The 16,857-nt window shown below is 58.4% G+C and overlaps 1 protein-coding gene across 1 annotated transcript; it reads left to right on the top strand.

The window, feature by feature from the left end:
• The first annotated feature begins 14,524 nt into the window (after positions 1 to 14,524).
• SCGB3A1 (secretoglobin family 3A member 1) lies at positions 14,525 to 15,877 on the top strand. Its single transcript, XM_012754585.3, has 3 exons — positions 14,525 to 14,634; positions 15,208 to 15,431; positions 15,767 to 15,877. Exons 1-3 carry the CDS (start codon positions 14,580 to 14,582, stop codon positions 15,788 to 15,790), a joined length of 303 nt encoding a protein of 100 aa, XP_012610039.1. The 5' UTR covers positions 14,525 to 14,579; the 3' UTR covers positions 15,791 to 15,877.
• The last annotated feature ends 980 nt before the right edge of the window (positions 15,878 to 16,857 follow it).

Here is a 16,857-nt window from a genome sequence, read left to right as displayed (position 1 = left end):
CCAGGGAGGACACTATCTAAGAAACCAGGAGCCAAGAGATGGCAGAGAAGAACAAGGTCCTGGCGACATCATTTGAACCTGGATGAAGCATTGCCTGAAGGCAGAACCATCCCTGGCATTTCAGTCCTTGCTTAAACCACATGCCTTAGCTTTTCTGTCACAGTCACCAATGACCTGACACCACACAGCAAGACCCCTGTGGAAGACATCTGCCCGCCTCCCCAGGGCAGGGCTCTTTGAGTGGGAGGGCCCTGGGCAGGGATGGGCCAAAAGGAAGTGCTTGAGAGAACCAGAGCAGTGCTGACCCAGGTGAAGGTGCCCACAGAGCTGGGAACAGGATGCTGCCCACAGCCCCAGGGCATGTGGCTGAGCTATGAGGAAGGAGGAAGGAGGCTGAGGAGGGAGTGCTGGCTTGGATCCCTGGGGTAACCCTGGGGCAGAACACAGCACCGCGTGTGCCAGGCGGGTGAGCCAGGGCATCTGGAGGAGCCCAGCTGCTCTCCCTGCCCTGGCCCCGCCCACGACTGCAAGCCACGCCTGCCCAGTGCGGAGAAAGCCCAGTGGCAGCAGGAAGCCCGCAGAGCCTGGGGCATGCCCACGGTCCTCCTCCGGTGACCAGGGAGCAGGGAGGGAGGATCCGCCTGCGGGCTGGTGAAACTACAGCCAGGAGGACGTCCACAGGAGGCGGCTGCACGGTTGTGCCGGCCAGGATGCCCAGACACCACGCTACTGCCAGGAGAGCCCATTGGGCCCCTTGGGGAGGGGCTCCAGGGCCTTGGAAGAAAGCAGGTGCTGGCTGACCTCCTCAGGGCTGCCCATCATTCCCCCCTGCCAGGAGGAAAGGCGCTCAGAAGGAATGAGGAAAAGCCTTACTGGGCTTGTTGCCAGACGTGTGCGTGCATCGGGTTGAGACAGAAATAGAAGCAGTTTATATTTCACCGGCATCACACACATCCCAAAGCACAAAATCATCACACTGCACAGGGCAACCAAACTAGCCTCCATGCCAGTGGCCACTGTGACACTCCCTGACAGTGAGTTGTCCTGGGAGAGCAGAGGTGGGCACTGCAGACCCCCAAGGCACCTCCAATGGCAAACAGTAACCAGGATGTCTGCGTTGAAGGCCAGAGGACAATGTCCGCCTACGCAGAGTGGCCATACTCCCACTGAGAGCTGGAATTGGTCCTGGGCATCTCTTCCACTTCTTTTAACAAGTCACTGGGCAGGGCTATCACAGAGGGTGGCTAAAAGAAAAGGCATCGGAGAGACGGTGTTGGAGGAGGCTGTCAGTGAAGGACGTGTCAGAGATGGGGTGTCAGAGAAAGTGTGTCAGAGATAGGGTGTCAGAGAGACAGTGTGTCAGAGATGGGGTGTCAGAGAGAGAGTGTGCCAGAGATGGGGTGTCAGAGAGACAGTGTGTCACAGATGGGGTGTCAGAGAGTCAGGGTGTCAGAGATGGGGTGTCAGAGATACAGTGTGTCAGAGATGGGGTGTGAGAGAGACAGGGTGTCAGAGATGGGGTGTGAGAGAGACAGGGTGTCACAGATGGGGTGTCAGAGTCAGGGTGTCAGAGATGGGGTGTCAGAGAGACAGTGTGTCAGAGATGGGGTGTGAGAGAGACAGGGTGTCAGAGATGGGGTGTCAGAGAGAGAATGTGTCAGAGATGGGGTGTCAGAGAGAGAGTGTGTCAGAGATGGGGTGTCGGAGACACAGGGTGTCACAGATGGGGTGTCAGAGAGACAGTGTGTTAGAGATGGAGTGTCAGAGAGACAGTGTGTCAGAGATGGGGTGTCAGAGAGACAGTGTGTCAGAGATGAGAGGGTGTCAGAGAGAGAGAGTGTGTCAGAGATGGGGTGTCAGAGAGACAGGGTGTCAGAGATGAAAGGGTGTCAGAGAGAGAGTGTGTCACAGATGGGGTGTCAGAGAGACAGGGTGTCAGAGAGAGTGTGTCAGAGATGGGGTGTCAGAGAGAGAGGGTGTCAGAGAGAGAGAGGGTGTCAGAGAGAGAGAGAGTATCAGAGATGGGGTGTCACAGAGAGAGTGTGTCAGAGATGAGGTGTCAGAGATGGGGTGTCAGAGATGGGGTGTCAGAGAGAGAGGCTGTCAGAGAGACAGAGGGTGTCAGAGAAAGAGAGGGTGTCAGAGAGAGAGGGTGTCAGAGATGGGGTATCAGAGAGAGGGTGTGTCAGAGATGGGGTGTCAGAGAGAGAGTGTGTCAGAGATGGGGTATCAGAGAGAGGGTGTGTCAGAGATGGGGTGTCAAAGAGAGAGAGGGTGTCAGAGAGAGAGTGTGTCAGAGATGGGGTGTCAGGGAGAGTGTGTCAGAGATAGTGTGTCAGAGACAGAGTGTGTCAGAGATGGGGTGTCAGAGAGAGAGGGTGTCAGAGAGAGAGAGGGTGTCAGAGAGAGAGGGGGGGTCACAGAGAGAGGGGGGTCAGAGAGAGACAGGGGTCAGAGGGACAGAGGGGATCAGACAGAGAGAGGGGTCATAGAGAGAGAGGGGGTCAGAGAGAGAAGGGGGTCAGAGAGAGAGAGGTGTCAGAGGGGGGGCAGAGAGAGAGGGGGGACAGAGAGAGAGAGGGGGGACAGAGAGAGACAGGGGTCAGAGAGAGAGAGGGTGTCAGAGAGAGAGAGGGTGTCAGAGAGAGATAGGGTGTCAGAGAGAGAGGGGTCAGAGAGAGAGAGGGGATCAGAGAGAGAGAGGGTGTCAGAGAGAGAGAGGGTGTCAGAGAGAGAGAGGGTGTCAGAGAGAGAGGGTATCAGAGAGAGAGAGGGGGTCGGAGAGAGAGAGGGGTCAGAGAGAGAGAGAGAGAGGTCAGAGAGAGAGAGAGGTTGTCAGAGAGAGAGAGGGTGTCAGAGAGAGAGGGGAGTCAGAGAGAGAGAGAGGGGTCAGAGAGAGAGAGGGTGTCAGAGAGAGAGAGGGTGTCAGAGAGAGAGAGGGGTCAGAGAGACAGAGGGTGACAGAGAGAGAGAGGGGATCAGAGAGAGAGAGGGGATCAGAGAGAGAGAGGGGTCAGAGAGAGAGAGAGGTCAGAGAAAGAGAGGGTGTCAGAGAGAGAAAGGGTGTCAGAGAGAGAGAGGGGTCAGAGAGAGAGAGGGGTCAGAGAGAGAGAGAGTGGTCATTGAGAGAGAGGGGTTCAGATAGAGAGAGGGGTCAGAGCGAGATAGGCGTCAGAGATAGAGAGGGGGTCAGGGAAAGAGAGAGGGGTCAGTGAGAGAGAGGGGTCAGAGAGAGAGAGGGGTCAGAGAGAGAGGGGGTCAGAGAGAGAGAGGGTGTCAGAGAGAGGGGGTTAGGGGGAGAGAGAGGGGTCAGAGAGAGAGAGGGGTCAGAGAGACACAGGGTCTGAGAGAGAGGGGTCAGGGAGAGAGAGAGGGGTCAGAGAGAGAGGAGTCAGAGAGAGAGAGGGGGTCAGAGAGAGAGATGGTGTCAGAGAGAGAGAGGGGTCAGAGAGAGAGGGGTCAGAGAGAGAGAGGGGGTCAGAGAGAGAGGGGTCAGAGAGAGAGAGAGAGGGGTCAGAGAGAGAGGGGTCAGAGAGAGAGAGGGGGTCAGAGAGAGAGGGGTCAGAGAGAGAGAGAGGGGTCAGAGAGAGAGAGAGGGGTCAGAGAGAGAGAGAGGGGTCAGAGAGAGAGAGGGGTCCGAGAGAGAGAGGGGTCCGAGAGAGAGAGAGGGGTCCGAGAGAGAGAGAGGGGTCAGAGAGAGAGAGGGGTCAGAGAGAGAGAGGGGTCAGAGAGAGAGAGGGGTCAGAGAGAGAGAGAGGGTCAGAGAGAGAGAGGGGTCAGAGAGAGAGAGGGGTTAGAGAGAGAGAGAGGGGTCAGAGAGAGAGAGGGGTCCGAGAGAGAGAGAGGGGTCAGAGAGAGAGAGGGGTCAGAGAGAGAGAGAGGGGTCAGAGAGAGAGAGGTGTCAGAGAGAGAGAGAGGGTCAGAGAGAGAGAGAGGGTCAGAGAGAGAGAGAGGGTCAGAGAGAGAGAGGGGTCCGAGAGAGAGAGGGGTCCGAGAGAGAGAGAGGGGTCAGAGAGAGAGAGGGGTCAGAGAGAGAGAGGGGTCAGAGAGAGAGAGGGGTCAGAGAGAGAGAGAGGGTCAGAGAGAGAGAGGGGTCAGAGAGAGAGAGGGGTCCGAGAGAGAGAGAGGGGTCCGAGAGAGAGAGGGGTCCGAGAGAGAGAGAGGGGTCAGAGAGAGAGAGAGGGGTCAGAGAGAGAGAGGGGTCAGAGAGAGAGAGAGGGGTCAGAGAGAGAGAGGTGTCAGAGAGAGAGAGAGGGTCAGAGAGAGAGAGAGGGTCAGAGAGAGAGAGAGGGTCAGAGAGAGAGAGGGGTCAGAGAGAGAGAGGGGTCAGAGAGAGAGAGAGGGGTCAGAGAGAGAGAGGGGTCCGAGAGAGAGAGAGGGGTCAGAGAGAGAGAGGGGTCAGAGAGAGAGAGAGGGGTCAGAGAGAGAGAGGTGTCAGAGAGAGAGAGAGGGTCAGAGAGAGAGAGGGGTCCGAGAGAGAGAGAGGGGTCAGAGAGAGAGAGAGGGTCAGAGAGAGAGAGAGGGTCAGAGAGAGAGAGGGGTCAGAGAGAGAGAGGGGTCAGAGAGAGAGAGAGGGGTCAGAGAGAGAGAGAGGGGTCCGAGAGAGAGAGAGGGGTCAGAGAGAGAGAGGGGTCAGAGAGAGAGAGGGGTCCGAGAGAGAGAGAGGGGTCAGAGAGAGAGAGGGGTCCGAGAGAGAGAGAGGGGTCAGAGAGAGAGAGGGGTCAGAGAGAGAGAGGGGTCAGAGAGAGAGAGAGGGTCAGAGAGAGAGAGGGGTCAGAGAGAGAGAGGGGTCAGAGAGAGAGAGAGGGGTGAGAGAGGGGTCAGAGAGAGAGAGGGGTCAGAGAGAGAGAGGTGTCAGAGAGAGAGAGGGATCAGAGATAGAGAGTGGGTTCAGAGAGAGAGAGAGAGGGATCAGAGAGAGAGAGGGGTCAGAGAGAGAGAGAGGGGTCAGAGAGAGAGAGGGGTCAGAGAGAGAGGGGTCAGAGAGAGAGAGAGGGGTCAGAGAGAGAGAGGGGTCAGAGAGAGAGAGGGGTCAGAGAGAGAGAGAGGGGTCAGAGAGAGAGAGGGGTCAGAGAGAGAGAGGTGTCAGAGAGAGAGAGGGATCAGAGATAGAGAGTGGGTTCAGAGAGAGAGAGGGGTCAGAGAGAGAGAGAGGGGTCAGAGAGAGAGAGAGGGTCAGAGAGAGAGAGGGGTCAGAGAGAGAGAGGGGTCAGAGAGAGAGAGAGGGGTCCGAGAGAGAGAGAGGGGTCAGAGAGAGAGAGAGGGGTCAGAGAGAGAGAGGGGTCAGAGAGAGAGAGGGGTCAGAGAGAGAGAGAGGGGTCAGAGAGAGAGAGGGGTCCGAGAGAGAGAGAGGGGTCAGAGAGAGAGAGGGGTCAGAGAGAGAGAGGGGTCAGAGAGAGAGAGAGGGTCAGAGAGAGAGAGGGGTCAGAGAGAGAGAGGTGTCAGAGAGAGAGAGAGGAGTCAGAGAGAGAGAGGGGTCAGAGAGAGAGAGGGGTCAGAGAGAGAGAGGTGTCAGAGAGAGAGAGGGATCAGAGATAGAGAGTGGGTTCAGAGAGAGAGAGGGATCAGAGAGAGAGAGGGGTCAGAGAGAGAGAGGGGTCAGAGAGAGAGAGGGGTCAGAGAGAGAGAGGGGTCAGAGAGAGAGAGAGGGGTCAGAGAGAGAGAGGGGTCAGAGAGAGAGAGGTGTCAGAGAGAGAGAGGGATCAGAGATAGAGAGTGGGTTCAGAGAGAGAGAGGTGTCAGAGAGAGAGAGGGTCAGAGATAGAGAGAGGGTCAGAGAGAGAGAGGGGTCAGAGAGAGAGAGAGGGATCAGAGAGAGAGAGGGGTCCGAGAGAGAGAGAGGGGTCAGAGAGAGAGAGGGGTCAGAGAGAGAGAGGGGTCAGAGAGAGAGAGAGGGGTCAGAGAGAGAGAGGGGTCCGAGAGAGAGAGAGGGGTCAGAGAGAGAGAGGGGTCAGAGAGAGAGAGGGGTGTCAGAGAGAGAGAGGGGTCAGAGAGAGAGAGAGGGTCAGAGAGAGAGAGGGGTCAGAGAGAGAGAGGGGTCAGAGAGAGAGAGAGGAGTCAGAGAGAGAGAGGGGTCAGAGAGAGAGAGGGGTCAGAGAGAGAGAGGGGTCAGAGAGAGAGAGAGGGGTCAGAGAGAGAGAGTGGGTTCAGAGAGAGAGAGAGGGGTCAGAGAGAGAGAGGGGTCAGAGAGAGAGAGGGGTCAGAGAGAGAGAGGGGTCAGAGAGAGAGAGGGGTCCGAGAGAGAGAGAGGGGTCAGAGAGAGAGAGGGGTCAGAGAGAGAGAGAGGGGTCAGAGAGAGAGAGGGGTCAGAGAGAGAGAGAGGGGTCAGAGAGAGAGAGGTGTCAGAGAGAGAGAGGGATCAGAGATAGAGAGTGGGTTCAGAGAGAGAGAGGGGTCAGAGAGAGAGAGAGATCAGAGAGAGAGAGGGGTCCGAGAGAGAGAGAGGGGTCAGAGAGAGAGAGGGGTCAGAGAGAGAGAGGGGTCAGAGAGAGAGAGAGGGGTCAGAGAGAGAGAGGGGTCCGAGAGAGAGAGAGGGGTCAGAGAGAGAGAGGGGTCAGAGAGAGAGAGGGGTGTCAGAGAGAGAGAGGTGTCAGAGAGAGAGAGAGGGTCAGAGAGAGAGAGGGGTCAGAGAGAGAGAGGGGTCAGAGAGAGAGAGAGGGTCAGAGAGAGAGAGAGGGTCAGAGAGAGAGAGGGGTCAGAGAGAGAGAGGGGTCAGAGAGAGAGAGAGGGGTCAGAGAGAGAGAGAGGGGTCCGAGAGAGAGAGAGGGGTCAGAGAGAGAGAGGGGTCAGAGAGAGAGAGGGGTCCGAGAGAGAGAGAGGGGTCAGAGAGAGAGAGGGGTCCGAGAGAGAGAGAGGGGTCCGAGAGAGAGAGAGGGGTCAGAGAGAGAGAGGGGTCAGAGAGAGAGAGGGGTCAGAGAGAGAGAGAGGGTCAGAGAGAGAGAGGGGTCAGAGAGAGAGAGGGGTCAGAGAGAGAGAGAGGGGTGAGAGAGGGGTCAGAGAGAGAGAGGGGTCAGAGAGAGAGAGGTGTCAGAGAGAGAGAGGGATCAGAGATAGAGAGTGGGTTCAGAGAGAGAGAGAGGGATCAGAGAGAGAGAGAGGGGTCAGAGAGAGAGAGGGGTCAGAGAGAGAGGGGTCAGAGAGAGAGAGAGGGGTCAGAGAGAGAGAGGGGTCAGAGAGAGAGAGGGGTCAGAGAGAGAGAGAGGGGTCAGAGAGAGAGAGGGGTCAGAGAGAGAGAGGGATCAGAGATAGAGAGTGGGTTCAGAGAGAGAGAGGGGTCAGAGAGAGAGAGAGGGTCAGAGAGAGAGAGAGGGTCAGAGAGAGAGAGGGGTCAGAGAGAGAGAGGGGTCAGAGAGAGAGAGAGGGGTCAGAGAGAGAGAGAGGGGTCCGAGAGAGAGAGAGGGGTCAGAGAGAGAGAGGGGTCAGAGAGAGAGAGGTGTCCGAGAGAGAGAGAGGGGTCAGAGAGAGAGAGGGGTCCGAGAGAGAGAGAGGGGTCAGAGAGAGAGAGGGGTCAGAGAGAGAGAGGGGTCAGAGAGAGAGAGAGGGTCAGAGAGAGAGAGGGGTCAGAGAGAGAGAGGGGTCAGAGAGAGAGAGAGGGGTCAGAGAGAGAGAGGGGTCAGAGAGAGAGAGGGGTCAGAGAGAGAGAGGTGTCAGAGAGAGAGAGGGATCAGAGATAGAGAGTGGGTTCAGAGAGAGAGAGGGGTCAGAGAGAGAGAGGGGTCAGAGAGAGAGAGGGGTCAGAGAGAGAGAGGGGTCAGAGAGAGAGAGGGGTCAGAGAGAGAGAGGGGTCAGAGAGAGAGAGGGGTCAGAGAGAGAGAGAGGGGTCAGAGAGAGAGAGGGGTCAGAGAGAGAGTGGGTTCAGAGAGAGAGAGGGGTCAGAGAGAGAGAGAGGGGTCAGAGAGAGAGAGGGGTCAGAGAGAGAGAGAGGGGTCAGAGAGAGAGAGGGGTCAGAGAGAGAGAGAGGGGTCAGAGAGAGAGAGGGGTCAGAGAGAGAGAGGGGTCAGAGAGAGAGAGAGGGGTCAGAGAGAGAGAGGGGTCAGAGAGAGAGAGAGGGGTCAGAGAGAGAGAGGTGTCAGAGAGAGAGAGGGATCAGAGATAGAGAGTGGGTTCAGAGAGAGAGAGGGGTCAGAGAGAGAGAGAGGGGTCAGAGAGAGAGAGAGGGGTCAGAGAGAGAGAGGGGTCAGAGAGAGAGAGGGGTCAGAGAGAGAGAGAGGGGTCAGAGAGAGAGAGGGGTCAGAGAGAGAGAGAGGGGTCAGAGAGAGAGAGGGGTCAGAGAGAGAGAGAGGGGTCAGAGAGAGAGAGGGGTCAGAGAGAGAGAGAGGGGTCAGAGAGAGAGAGGGGTCAGAGAGAGAGAGGGGTCAGAGAGAGAGAGAGGGGTCAGAGAGAGAGAGGGGTCAGAGAGAGAGAGAGGGGTCAGAGAGAGAGAGGGGTCAGAGAGAGAGAGAGGGGTCAGAGAGAGAGAGAGGGGTCAGAGAGAGAGAGGGGTCAGAGAGAGAGAGAGGGGTCAGAGAGAGAGAGGGGTCAGAGAGAGAGAGAGGGGTCAGAGAGAGAGAGGGGTCAGAGAGAGAGAGGGGTCAGAGAGAGAGAGAGGGGTCAGAGAGAGAGAGGGGTCAGAGAGAGAGAGAGGGGTCAGAGAGAGAGAGGGGTCAGAGAGAGAGAGAGGGGTCAGAGAGAGAGAGAGGGGTCAGAGAGAGAGAGGGGTCAGAGAGAGAGAGAGGGGTCAGAGAGAGAGAGGGGTCAGAGAGAGAGAGAGGGGTCAGAGAGAGAGAGGGGTCAGAGAGAGAGAGAGGGGTCAGAGAGAGAGAGGGGTCAGAGAGAGAGAGAGGGGTCAGAGAGAGAGAGGGGTCAGAGAGAGAGAGGGGTCAGAGAGAGAGAGAGGGGTCAGAGAGAGAGAGGGGTCAGAGAGAGAGAGAGGGGTCAGAGAGAGAGAGGGGTCAGAGAGAGAGAGAGGGGTCAGAGAGAGAGAGGGGTCAGAGAGAGAGAGGGGTCAGAGAGAGAGAGAGGGGTCAGAGAGAGAGAGGGGTCAGAGAGAGAGAGGGGTCAGAGAGAGAGAGGGGTCAGAGAGAGAGAGAGGGGTCAGAGAGAGAGAGGGGTCAGAGAGAGGGAGGGATCAGAGAGAGAGAGGGGTCAGAGAGAGGGAGGGATCAGAGAGAGAGAGGGGTCCGAGAGGAGGTCTTGGTGAGAGAGGGGCATGAGGGCGAGCGGTGTCCGGACAGCGTGTGTCGCGCAGAGGTTTCTGTGTAGGAGAGAGAGGGGGTGTTCAGGGGAGGGTGATGTCTCGGGAGGGCGTGTCGGGGCGAGGGAGTGTCGTGGTGAGGGGTCTTGTGGAGGGGATGTGGGGGTTTCAGGGGGGAAGGGATGTCAGGGGGAGGGGAGTGGGGAAGGGGGTGTCAGGGGAGGGGTGGGGTGCGAGGGGGTGTCGGGATGTAGGGGTCGGGGGAGGGGTATTGGAGGAGGGAGCGCCGGGGGTAGGGGTGTCAGGGGAGGGGGTATAGTGGGGGGGAAGGTATGTCAGGAGGGAGGGGAGTCTGGGTAGGGGGGTCGGGGGAGGGGTGGCGTGGGAGGGTGTGTCAGAGGAAGAGGTGTTAGAGGAGGGTGTGTGGGGGAGGTGGCGGGGAAGGGATGTTGGGGAGAGGGGGTGGCGGGGGAGGGGGTGTGGGGAAGGTGGTAGGGGGAAGAGATGTGGGGGGAGGGGTCGCGGGGGAGGGGTGTGGGGGAAGTGGCAGGGGGGAGGGATGTCAGGAGGAAGGGTGGCGGGGGAGGGGCGGGGGGAAGGGATGTCGGGGGAGGGGTGGCGGGGGAGGGGCGGGGGGAAGGGATGTCGGGGGGAGGGGCATGGGAGAAGGGGCGGGGGGAAGGGATGTCGAGGGAAGAGATGTTGGGGGGGCCGGGAGAGAAGTGGCGGGGGAGGGGTGTGGGGGAAGTGGCGGGGGGGAAGGGATGTCAAGGGGGAGGGGTGGCAGGGGAGGGGCGGAGGAAGGGATGTCGGGGGGAGGGGCGTGGGGGAAGTGGCAGGGGGAAGGGATGTGGGGGAAGAGATGTCGGGGGACGGGGGGCGGGGGAGAAGTGGCGGGGGAGGGGTGTGGGGGAGGTGGCGGGGCCGGGAAGGGCTGTCAGGGGGAGGGGTGGTGGGGGAAGGGCGGAGGAAGGGATGTGGGGGGAAGGGATGTCGGGGGAAGAGATGTCGGGGGAGTGGGGGCGGGGGAGAAATGGCGGGGGAGGGGTGTGGGGGAGGTGGCGGGGCCGGGGGAAGGGATGTCAGGGGGAGGGGTGGCGGGGGAGGGGCGGAGGAAGGGATGTGGGGGGGAGGGGCTTGGGGGAAGTGGCGGGGAGAAGGGATGTGGGGGAAGAGATGTCGGGGGAGGGGGGCGGGGGGAGAAGTGTCGGGGAGGTGGCGGGGGAGGGGCGGAGGAAGGGATGTGGGGGGAGGGGCGTGGGGGAGGGGTGGCGGGGGTCGGAGCTCCGGGCTGGAGTCGGGCAGGGATGCTGGAGAGAGAAGCGGGGAAGGACAGTGGGAGAGCTCCTGGGCCCGAGGTCCAGTGTCAGGCTCCATCTCCACCTGTCCAGGGCAGGCTGGCTTGGGCCGCAGGGGCTCCCTGGGCAGAGGGGACCTGGGGACGGCCACAAGGCCTCACGCAGGCTGGGGTGCACGGCGGGCTGCGTGTGGCCCGAGGACGAGGGAGAGAGCGCCAAGCCGGCCAGGCCTGCTGGGATCAGCGCTCCGCGGCGGCTGCCAGGGTGGCCGTGCGCTGCTGCTCCCTCCGCGCCACCCGGGGGCAGACTCCGGGCAGGAACAGGGCGTGCCTGCCGGCTCCAGCCCGGGTGCCAGGGGTCTGGCGCTCAAGGCCCGAATCCGATGTTTGGCCAAAGTCCTTGTTGGCCTTCCAGCACTCCCTGCGTCCCCGAGGGCGCGCGAGGCTCGAGTGTCTGCCTCGGCGCGAGGGAGGACGTTTGCAGCGCCGGGGCGGCGGTCGCCCCAGACCTCCCGGCTCCGACTCGGGCCAGAGCGCTGCTCTCTGTGGATGGTGTCTTGGCAGAGCGGTCGGGGGTTATCCGGAGATGGGGGGCGCCCCGGCTTGTGCAGGAGGCCCCCACCGCGCAGAAGAGGCCCAGTGACCAGGAGGCCCAGGTCGCCGAGGCAGCCACCGCCCGGACCTGGCCCCTGCCGGGGCGACGCGGGACTTGTGGCATCCAGAACTGCCCGCGAATGCATGCTGTTTTCGCCGCCGTGTGTGTGGCTAGAGGTCGAGGGAGGGCACGAGCGCTCCCTCACCTGGCTGGCGCGGCTGTGGTTTGGGGACCAGGCCTGCAGTCACCCCGCGGGGTCACGGGAGGCGAGAGCGAGTCCACCGGACACGCCGGTGGCAACGGAGGGTATTGTACAGGCAAAGAACGCCAAGAAAGGGTTGGAGGGGCCGCAAGAACGCCGCCAGGCCCCCAAGCCTGTTGGGGACCCGCGGTGGCCAGCCTCCATCTCCTCTTGGAGCCCTGGTTCTGGTCTTTCCCTGTGGGCAGCGTCTCAGGGCCACAGAGGGCACGGGGGAAGGGGCTGCGGTGGGCTCCCACATCAGCCCCTCTGACCACGTGGGCCGCGGCCACCAGAATCCTGCTCAGGACGAGGGCAAGTGTTGTGATGCGGGGAGACTGGCGCCCATGGCCACTCTTGGCGGGGACACCAGTCGGGGCTGTGGCTGTGGCAAAGTGTGGTGACTCTCAAAAAAAATTTAACATGGAATTACCTCAGGACTCAGCAGTTGGAAAGCAGGGTCTCCAACACACATTCACACACCAGTGTTCTGGCAGCTTTATTCAGTCGCTAAATGTGGAGGTGATGCAAGTGTCCATCAACAGATGAAAAGACAGGACGTCTATCCACACAGTGGAACATGACAGCCTCAGAAAGGAAGGAAATGGTGGCACATGCACGTGGGTGAACCTTGGGGACACCGTGCCAAGTGAAGTAGGCCATGCACAAAATGACACACTGTGCAACTCCACTTGCACTGTGGCACCTGGAGTGGTCAGACTCACAGAAGTTAGGAAGGTGGTTTCCAGGGGCTAGGTTAGTATTTAATGGATACAGTTTCAGTTCTACAGGACTGGACACTTCAAGATGGTTTACACTTCGTGTACTTTAACACAATAAAAAAAACTGGGGTAAGAAATTGGAACCAGTGCTAATCCATTCAGGTCCAGCAGGGCAGGGCTCAGTCACTTGGTAGGGACACATAGCTGCCACTCTGACAGCACGGACTGGGAGGCAGGAGAGGCCAGGAAGCGGACATGCCACGTGCCCCAGCGTGCATTCTTAGGCTCTCCTAGCATGACAAAGAGCAATACTTTTCCCTCTTCTAGTTGGGTCCGCCTCTGTGGAAGTAGGTGGATTGGGCTTCATAAAAATCTTGAGATCTTTATGGAATGTCAGAGGCAAACTGTGCCTAGAACAATCCCCCACCACACCCGCTATGACACAGGGGGGGGGAGGCCTGGCCATGTGTGTGGGGTTGCCCTGGGAGGAGCCCACGATGGGCAGGTCATCACCTCACGTACACACCAGACCCAGTCCAGATCAAGAAATTTTCCTGTATCGTTTTTGACAGCAGCATCAAAGAGAAGGGCCATAGCTTCTGTGATAACTTGATAGATGGTTTCCTGTCACTTATGTCATGGTCAACTTCCCCACAAGGCCTAGGAGGCTCAGAGCTGAGGGCTAGCAATGCATTTAGGATCCGTGAAAAAGTTTTCATTTCAGTTTCTCTTTAAATCAGAAAAAAAAATTAATAGTAATGAATATATAATAATGGATCCAGTCTGGATTATATTTATCTTTATGCCAATGCCATTATTAAATATATTTTTAGTATTTTTTAAAGGAGGAAGACACCCACACACAAAGGAAAAAGTCCCTAGGGCCCACAAAAGTCATCCTGTGCTCCTCTTTTAAATAACTGTCATGACCATTCTCCTAAGGCATTTCTGTTGGTATGTCTGGCTTTATCGTAGGACTAATTTCTAGAATTAGATTTGCACAGAGGAAGACTAATGAGATTAGAAGTTGAGCTCAGACCAACAAGGACTCTCAAATCCCAACAGAGATTTCTGCTGTCTATACAACTTGTAAACAAACACTGGAGATTTTTCCCCCCAAAGTCTTCACTAATCTATCAATAAATCATTCAAAAACGCAAAACAATTTTAGTCATTGTTTGTTTGGGAAAATGTGGGGCTTGCTTCCTTTGTGTTTAACTTGACAATGGTCACTGGAAATTTAAAGAGTTACTCCCATCAGTTTGAGATTGGGAGAATAAAGCTGTAGGGTTCCTTCTCCTTGCTCTGCGGTTGCCTCACTGGGAAGCAGCCTGCACTCTGGAGAGAAGCCCCACCTCACTGCCCTCACCAGCCCCTCTGCCCACGGCGAGGCAGCTACCAGGACAGGAGGGAGGCGGTCACCAACCCACAGCCTGGCTTTTTGGGAGGGCGGCTGGCCAGAGCAGCGTCCATCTGGCAAATGCCTTGAGGGGACAGTGCCGGAGCCACATCGCAAGAAGCGTTCCTCCAGAAAAGCCCTCCGAACCTAGCGAGTCTTCACTAGTTGAAATTGTATTCCCTGTTGAAATTACTTCCACAATGATCAACAAAACATAAACAACCAAACTAAACTCCAGGTTTATGATGCAAAAATCCCCCAAACAAAACAGTCAAGGAGAAGTAAAGAAATGAAGAGAAACAATGTGGCAGTGCATATGCGGGCCGCAGGCTGTCTGCAGGCTCGCACGCTGCAGAGGTCAAGGCACTTGAGCCGCCGTGGAGATGTTCCCGGACACCACTGAAGAGTTGGCGCCTCTCACCCTGCCAACGAGCCTGTGTCAGGGCTATGCTTATGTTTTGCCCTCCACGTGTCATACTTCCATAGATGACAGATGAGTAAGGACTTTTGGAGAAACTGGAATAAACCGGGCCCACTCACGGGCATTGAGACTAAGTTCAAAGTCAGAAAAATGTCCCAGGTCCGGTCCCATTAGTGGCTGCCTGTGGCTCAACCAGGGAGGTGGCCAGTAGGACCCAGTCACCTGGGGGGCCACATGGAGTTTCCTCTCCAGTGCTCGACGACCACTTTGGCTTCCCCAGACTAGAAGGAACCCCGAGGACCACCAATGAGTGACATTTTCATGGTGATGGATCGGGGAAAGGACAGGGCCACAGACCTGCAGATTTGCAGTGGGCTCTGTAGCCTGCCGGCCCTCCCTTGCATGGAGAGCCTCCTCTTCACTCGGTCAGAGCCCAGGGCAAAGCTGCTGCTCCCACTCCCAGGAGAAAGGCCCAGCCCTCTGGCCAGGAGACCCTGCCAAGAGGAAGTCCCCAAGACCCGGGAGGGGTAGGGGACACAGGCTTCCCAGGGTCCACCGGCCAGAGCAGGAAGTTGGCTGGGGCTCTGCCCATTAGCTGAGCAAACAGTGAGGTTCTCAGGCAGACAGGGTGAGGCCCAGCCCTGGAGGGGGTGAGGACAGGGTATATGAAACCCTCAGGGCTAGGCTCTGGGAAGCCCATCTGAGGTCCCGGAGTCCACAGAGCACCACTGCACCATGAAACTCACCACCACCTTCCTGGTGCTCTGTGTGGCCCTGCTCAGCCACTCCGGTGAGTGATCCCCCGGGCTCCCCACTGTAGCCATTGACACATGGGGCGCCAGGCCACTCCTGCTGGTCCCCCAGGGCCCCCCGTCCCCCCAATTCCTGTGGCCCTCAAGCCCTCTGGCCTCCTCTCACACTCTTCCGCAATTTGGGTTTCTCTGACCCACTGACAGCTGCTCCTGGTCTAGGAACACCCATCTGTTCCCTGTCTGGGGAACGTCCAGGCACAGCACGAGGGTCCCCTCCTGTGGGGAGCCTGCAGAGTCCACTTGTCCTTCCTCTACCCTCAGGCTGCCTCTATGTCCTTCTTGGCAGCAGTCTCTTCGCTGAGCCACGGCTGTCTGTATTTGAGGCTGCTTCTCCGACCAGTGGGAGCCCTCCAGAGCCTGGGCTGGGTCAGACCCATCTCTGTGACCCTGGACTCGGACTGGGCACCCGGCAGCCACCAGCGAGGAAGGGAGTGGGTGGACAGCGGTGCTGGGCGGGGAGGCTCTCCTGAGGCCCTCCCCGAGAGGACAAGTCGTCAGCGGGTCTCCTTGGGCACCCATGCCTACAGTGGCTGATTCTTCCCTGTTTGTAGCTGCCGCTTTCTTCATGGACTCAGTGGCTGAGCCTGTGGCCCAACCTGTGGCTGCCCTCAACTCTGCCACAGGGGCCATGGCCAACCCCCTTCTGACCCACTTCAACCTCCTGAAGTTCATGCTGTCCAGCCTGGGGATCCCCGTGGAGCACCTCATAGAGGGCTCCCAGAAGTGTGTGGCTGAGCTGGGCCCTGAGGCCGTCGGGGCCGTGAAGACTCTACTGGTAACACGGGCATGGGTGTCCCTCCCCAGCCATCCTCGATGACATACCAGAGGCACGCTGGCCCTACATCAGGGCTCACGTCCATCTTGCTCTCAGGCCCTGTCCCTGGGAGAAGCTTGGGACCTCGGGTGTGAACTAGGCTGACCTCGGGCAGGGGCTGGGCTGGTGCAGCCCCCATGGGGAGGCTGCCAGGGAGCTACAGCACTCTGGCCCAGGGCCCACTCCCCATCTCACCTGGGAGCCCTCCCAGAGCTGGTAGCTGCCTGACTTCTCCCGAGTTCTCCCTGGTGGCAGTGAGGGGCAGGGCACACTTAAGTTTGGCTTCACCTTTCCAGGGAGCCCTGACAATGTTTGGTTGAACAGAGGCTGGAGCAGCTTTGCCTGAGGACAAGATGCTGCCCACCTGACATCCATGGCCTTCCCTCCCTTTCTTAATAAACATGGTTAAGAGCAACTTGGGTTGATGTGTTCTTGCCTGAGTGCCAAACTCTGCGGGGAGCCAGGAGCACCATGTCCCAGATTATGTGAGGGTGTGTGTGTGCATGAGAGAGAGAGAGAGAGAGAGAGAGAGAGACAGAGAGAGAGAGAGAGACAGAGAAAGACAGAGACAGAGGAGGGAGAGAGACAGATAGAGAGGAGGGAGGGAGAGAAACAGAGGAGAGAGAGGGAGAGAGAGAGAGGAGCGAGAGGGGAGAGAGAGAGAGAGAGAGACAGACAGAGAGAGAGACAGAGACTGGAGGGAGGGAGAGAGAGAGAGAGAGAGAGGAGGGAGAGAGGAGAGAGACAGGGAGAGAGGAGAGAGAGAGGAGGGAGAGAAGAGAGAGAGGAGGGAGAGAGGAGAGAGGAGGGAGAGAGGAGAGAGACAGAAGGGGAGAGAGGAGAGAGAGAGGAGGGAGAGAGGAGAGAGAGAGGAGGGAGAGAAGAGAGAGAGGAGAGAGACAAAAAGGGAGAGAGGAGAGAGAGAGGAGAGAGAGGGGAGAGAGACAGACAGACAGGAGAGAGGAGAGAGAGAGAAAGAGAGGAGGGAGAGAGGAGAGAGAGACAGAGACTGGAGGGAGAGAGAGAGAGAGGAGGGAGAGAGGAGAGAGACAGAAAGGGAGAGAGGAGAGAGACAGAAAGGGAGAGAGAAGGGAGAGAGGAGGGAGAGAGGAGAGAGACAGAAAGGGAGAGAGGAGAGAGACAGAAAGGGAGAGAGAAGGGAGAGAGGAGGGAGAGAGGAGAGAGAGAGGAGGGAGAGAGGAGAGAGACAGAAAGGGAGAGAGGAGAGAGAGAGGAGGGAGAGAGGAGAGAGAGAGGAGGGAGAGAACAGAGAGAGGAGGGAGAGAGGAGAGAGACAGAAAGGGGGGGAGAGAGAGAGAGAGAGAGAGAGAGAGAGAGAGAGGAGAGAGGAGGGAGAGGAGAGATGAGAGAGAGAGGGAAGATAGGA

The sequence above is a fragment of the Microcebus murinus genome, chromosome 17 (genome assembly GCF_040939455.1).
Source record: "Microcebus murinus isolate Inina chromosome 17, M.murinus_Inina_mat1.0, whole genome shotgun sequence".
Taxonomy (NCBI): Eukaryota; Metazoa; Chordata; class Mammalia; order Primates; family Cheirogaleidae; genus Microcebus; species Microcebus murinus.
The sequence above is the reverse complement of the archived record's forward strand: the minus strand, read 5'-3'. Positions and strand labels throughout refer to the sequence as shown.